This window comes from Branchiostoma belcheri, unplaced genomic scaffold (genome assembly GCF_001625305.1).
Source record: "Branchiostoma belcheri isolate BF01 breed outbred unplaced genomic scaffold, Haploidv18h27 scaffold74, whole genome shotgun sequence".
Taxonomy (NCBI): domain Eukaryota; kingdom Metazoa; phylum Chordata; class Leptocardii; order Amphioxiformes; family Branchiostomatidae; genus Branchiostoma; species Branchiostoma belcheri.
In genome coordinates this window covers 1,311,723-1,317,896 of record NW_017804398.1, presented here as the reverse complement: position 1 = coordinate 1,317,896, position 6,174 = coordinate 1,311,723, and the positions used below count along the sequence as shown (strand labels likewise).

Genomic DNA, 6,174 nt, shown 5'->3' with positions numbered 1-6,174 from the left:
TATTGTTTTTGATAACTATCGCTACATTTCTTTGTGCCGATTTAGTTCGATAATTTTACTTTTCGGTGCTAGGACTTCGCCGCCCCGTCTAATTTCCTCGTAATTCTGAGCAGTCCGAGCGCTATACAAAAGCGTTATGTCACTCGATGCTACCTGAAGGGCGGAAACTCGGTGAAGGTCGCCCCTCGGGTGGCCTTCCCAACGGAGGGTCTGTAATTCCTCAAACTAGCCGCAAAAAAGGGGTCAATGACCTCATATCTACGCTGATTTTCCCATAGAGCCTGGTGTGGTCCACGTGATAGACAGCTAATTTAAATTAGCGTTCGCGTGTAGGACTGGGAGTCGTTAGGTTACGCCATGGACAATCTCCACAGAGCCTCTTAACGAGTTGCAATGACTAACATAATAATCATAAGTGGGCAGAATACGATATTTTTTGTCAAAACACAGCAAAATTAAATACTTGTAGTTTCGGTGCACATGTCAAGTTGAGCCGTGTCTTTTACTTGTGGTGAAATTGAAGCTGTCAACTTGGTAAGAACAATAAATAAATAAATAAAAGATAACGTTTTCACATAGCTAATCTAGAATCTCAGATCTAGATTTTTCCCTGGAACATCTTTTCGGCTCTACAGGACGATAAATGGAAGAAGATTTTTGAGATCTTGTTACATATTTTGCGTGTGCTTGTAGGCCAATGAGTTACTAGTAGATAAAGGCCGGGCTTCATAACTTTTAATTTTCATGTATATGCGCTGTCGTCCGATCCAGTGGTGTAGTTCTTGTGCTGTGCATGTGCTTTTCTCGCGCCCCATCCAGCGGATAAGTAGCAAAGTACACCACTAACGGTTATCAGCTACAGTTCCAGCGTTTCAACTGTGTTCTGTGCAGTTCTGTTCTAAATCTACCCCTCTTCTGGAATTTTTTTTTTTAATTGGCGCATTCGGGAAAATAGACCCGCTTGGCATTGCATTTATATACAAGTACAATGTAACATAGACATTAGACATATATGGTTACGCGAAATTTTTTTTTTCTGGTTAAAGTTGTGAATTTCCTCTTTATGCTTCTCCTTCTAACAAATTTCTCACTGTCAGGGTCCTGAACAAATTTCCATTCTTCCTGCACTTGGTCAGCAGATATGTATATAACGTTACAGTGCACCTATGATGTCAGCCACAAGATTACGTTATAGTATTGTCCAAGCAAGTTCAGGATTGCTCTGTACTTATGATAGGTATTGCAAGGTGGCGCTGATGGTCCATGGAAGAGATAGGCTGAATGGATGGCGATGAAGCTCGAGTTTGTCAAGGAGACAAATTTTGAACAAGGCCATATTTGTAGTTTTTATTGCAGCAGTTACTGTAATGTGACCTGATGTAGCATAATGGTACTGTCATACACAAGGTAGGGAATACCTTGCATTTGACATATCAATGAAAATTGTGCCTAAAGTAAGTCATTATCCTCACAACAATACTCCAGAAAATAGGCACACAATATATGTTAATGCAACATGTATGCACTCTTGCATATCTAAAGTGTGCATACTTTGGGTTGCATCAGAGATCTCTTTGAATACAATGTTTTTTTTTTTAAGTGAGGCCATGTTGATTTGATTAATATATATGGATGACATCCTCCGGGAGCCCCAAAACTGATGCGCGCGTGCGAATAAAAAAAAAAGTTTTGCAAAAAAAAAAAGTTCTTTTCATTATGAAATCTACGTGGTCATGAGGGTTGAGCAAATGGCACAGAATATGGTTTGGCGAATAATCTAGTCTTCAAGTTCATTTCTTTACAATTTCGTCTTTTTTCGTTTGATTTTGGCATTCTACGACATTGGTATAGTTTTTATTAATTTTTTTTGTAACTTATGGTATATTTTTGCTCATTTTGCAACTGTTTTGTACAATTTACAGTATGGTTGAAAACTTTTTTTTTTTTGTGGAAAAAATTCATGCGCGCACGGATGTCATCCATAAAATCAAATCAACATGGCCTGACGAATAAAGTCACTTGATGGATAAAGGTGGTTAATCTCGGAAAGTTACAAAGTTGCGGCAGCTGAAACTCAGAGATCTCAATATGCAGCGGTACTCAGTCCATTTCCCAGCAAGCTCTCCACTGAGTAATGGCTGAACACTTCTTCTCAGTGTCAGTACTGTCTGCTGATCTAGAAGTATTGCTGCTGTCTCTGAAGATTTATAGCGATCACGTCCTCTCATTAGTTTGTCTTGGCCCTTGATCTGACACTTAAAATTTCTTCTAAAAGCCATCTCCAGCTTGAGTTTAGGTCTCAGAAGCAGCAGGAGTTTATCCTTACCGATTACCTGCACTCTAAGTCTTATCACACCACTTTGGCTTGTCACAAGGAGAAGCTAACTTGCTACCAAGGGACTCTGCTTCAGCCTCTATATGTATTAAAGCACAGCTTGGATACATCTGTTATTGCCAAGTCAAAATGATGACAGAGTACTTCTCCAGTTTGATCAGTGAGGTGTCCAATAAGGCTTCTGAAATTAACATGAACCCTGAGAGGATTGATGTGGCGGTTTCTGAGCTGCATGTTTGAAGGAGACTTCAGTGCATGCACTAAACAGAAGATACGACTTGTGATACTAGCAGAGCTACAGCATGTTCAGCACAGTTCACGGAGCGGAAAAAAGGATCAGCACATGTACAGTATCTGGGGATGGCTGAGGTGTATGGAGTAAACCTGCTGGCTTGTTGCCATTTAGAAAACTGGGGTAGATGAGATTGGAAATGGATAATATGCTTCTTCAAATTGCATCTTTTCAGGAAAAGCTGTACATGAGTACTATTACATACAGTCACTTAATTCAGACCCCATGAGAAACGGTCCTTTGAGTTCCCATGTCTATTACCTTAATCAAAATGCACTTGACTCCATTGTTCAATGGGGGGAGACCTACTCTCTCGGCGTGAACGGGAAAAAGACAATGGACATGGTTATAAGCGCAAGAAAGGAGGCAAACATTCCTGTCCCTCCCCATCCAACTATATCCGGTCACGTGATCCAGAGGACTACGTCTTTCAAACTCCTTGGAGTTTACATCACTGCTAATCTTACCTGGGACACTCACGTTCACTACATGCTGGCAAAATCTCGACCACGTGTATATTACCTTACTGCTGCTAAGAAGGCCGGGCTCCCTACTGATGCGTTAATTCAGATCTACCTGACATTTATTCGCCCTCTGTTGGAGTATGCCAGCCCTGTGTGGGGAGGACTCCCAAAATACCTTGCCAACATGCTGGAATCTGTCCAGAAACGTTGTTTGAGAATCATTGGAGTTCCTACTGACTCTCTGCCCTCGCTGTCAAGTAGACGCGACGCTGCTACATTGAGAACATTACGCAACACAATCCGGGACAGTAGCTCGCCTCTGAATGAGTTCATCACCCCACCCCAGGATAACTGTTACAACCTCCGTCGTGAAGGTCGTTACAAGCCAATGACTAACAGTAAACCAAGAGACATGAACTTTCCTTTATACCCAGATCTCTGAAACTACTGTATCAGGCTGACTGCTAACACGACCATGATTTACTGTATTGCTTAACTGTGTTTAACTGCTCAGTTTGTGAGCGCGTCGTAGCTGTTAGGTATAAGCGAGTTGGACATGGTTCTACATCTTTTATCTGTGCATAACATTTTAAATACGTAATTTTATAGTAACTTTAAATGTTTTTCTGGTGATTTTACAATTGTAAATGATGACGCACTTCATGTGCATGTGAATTGTCACGTACATGCAAAGTCATTATCAATAAATCTGAATCTGAATCTAATCAGTGCATGCAAGCTTGTACAGTATACAGACATATTTGTTATGAGCTAGAAAAACATTGGGTGGAAAAATTGCCATGTTCAACAAATTGTTCTGTAGGCACCTTATCATTAGGTGAAAATTGCTATGATGTGCGTAAATTAATGAGAGCAATTGGGCACATTTAAGTAATGGATGAAGAAAAGTATGGAAGATTGATACTGAGGCATGCCTTGATTATGGTAGCTAAATCATTTTAAAATAGTGTGTAATATAACTAGGCTTTAAATCATAGGGCTGCTGGGTCCATGTGGATTTTGCCTTTTATTATAAATAATGAAGTTTCTGTAATGTTGTGTGAGCACAGCTTAGCGTATGATTTTTTGCAAATTTATAAAAAGGTTAATATCTTGTGTTCAACAGCTCTGAGAAGATTAGATGGTTGTGAACATCAAACAGGCTGAGCAGCTGGAGAATACATGGAGGCTGGGTATGAATGGTGCAATAATTGTATGAACCTCGGTCAATCTATGTGTGTTGAATTTAATTTCTTTTCAATGAAAACCTGAGCTGAGCCATCCTGACAACCAATGGTTCTGTTGCTTGACATTGAAATATCTTTTTTTACAAGAGGATAGGGTTATTGCTAGTGATTTCAGGCCTATATCATTCTATACCCCTAGTACAGAAGACATTGAATTGCACAAAGGTACTAGTAGGTTGCAATCCCGAACATGTCCCCAAATAAGGTGAATGACTTCCAATGAATTACTCTAGCCTTTGGATGTTGCATTTCCATCTGGCATGTATGCCATTTCAGCAACATGAGATATCAAAGCCAGGAGGTTGAAGTCTTATTAGTACCGCATGAGGTTGGCTTGATCAAAGAGTGACATTTTTCTAGAAGTAGTAATCTGCAGCACGCATCAGTTTGAGCCTTGAACCCTCTACATCACGCTCTAGGACACGGAGTGGTCCTTCATCTGTGTCACTGCACATTACATACCAACAGTTACGATTCTTTCATGCAGAAAAGTCAAGTCTAAGAACTGAATCCCACTGTGTGCTGAGTCCTGAGGCAATGGTAATTCCAATGGGGGGGACCCTGGCCTGATTCCTAACTGCTCTGTCCTATTAAGGAGCAGACCAGGATTGATCCCAGTGGTATCTGTGTGTGCTATTATTATAGCTATTTACAGACTTGTTCATGACTGCCCACTTGAGTAACGTTAAAGTCTGAACTTTCCTTCCACACGACCCTTCATGGTAGCCCTGAAGTGCAAGTACTAAAGCCAAATGGGTGGTAGCATTACTATAATTGCAAATCCAAGCTCATGTGTAAGATGCCCTCTGGGTTATTTGATGGCAGGAACAAGACAATCCAAGCTATCCATTATCCAGGTAGATTCTTTTGTAGAACATTGAGCATTGGTACAAGATGGCCTCCATCTCAGGACAGTTGTCGCTGGGGAGTTTTAATGGGTTTTGTTTAGTGCAGCAGAGCACCTTGTCCAATTTGGAAACCTTGGGTACTATAAACTTTCCTATCTCTTTCTCTCTGGCAGTTCAGTCTTACAAGACTATGTCTGCACCTCTGGAGTGTGACTTAAGATACAACTCTCCTATACATCATACACAAAGCTGCCTCTTTTCAAAGGTGGTTTACACACTACTTTTGTATTTAGACAAAAACTCATCTGCATCATTCTTCATTCATTCATTCATTCAATGGAAACATGACACAATCATCAGAAAAAAGACACAACAAAACAGTTTTGTGTAGCTTTCATCTTCTTCTATGCTTGCTGTATACGATTCCCTTGCACTGTCAGTGATTTCTGTTCATTGGGTGCTATGTTGATGGTACATTATGTACACCATAAGCTAGACTGTTCAAATCATGATCCCGTCCACCAAAGAGTTAAACTGTCACTTATCATGATAATAACAACACATGAATTTGTTCTGGACAACAGAAAGACACAAAAGCATGTCTTCCACTATAGCATTGGTTTGCTATTAAAAAAAAAACATGTAACGTTACAGGTAACATTCAATTCTACCTTAAATAGCCAGTATCTTTGATACAAGCAAAGTCATAACATTTTACAAACAAGTAAAGCTCAGTCACTGATATAGAAAACTACTGTCGAGCTTGAGTGGCATGTTGTTCAACTTCAGTCACTTCAGTTGGAATTTCCATCTTGGTAGGACAACTACCAACACAGAGCAAAATGCCACCAAAGCCAAAAAGACCAAACTGATGAGTTATCATGTTATCAACAATAATCAATTTCACAAAAGCGATGCCCTCTCAATACAAGACAATACAAATTTGTGACACTTCAATACAGAACATCCAGCAGAAAATCAAGTTCAC

The 6,174-nt window shown here is 40.1% G+C and overlaps 1 protein-coding gene across 1 annotated transcript in view; it reads left to right on the top strand.

Annotated features, from left to right (window-relative positions):
- The first annotated feature begins 2,898 nt into the window (after positions 1 to 2,898).
- The window catches only part of LOC109485277, a 3,582-nt gene continuing 306 nt past the window's right edge, over positions 2,899 to 6,174 (top strand). Inside the window, exon 1 of the mRNA XM_019788779.1 lies at positions 2,899 to 3,321. Within this exon, the coding sequence (XP_019644338.1) occupies positions 2,964 to 3,321 (358 nt within the window). The 5' untranslated portion in view covers positions 2,899 to 2,963. The remainder of the gene's footprint in view (positions 3,322 to 6,174) is intronic.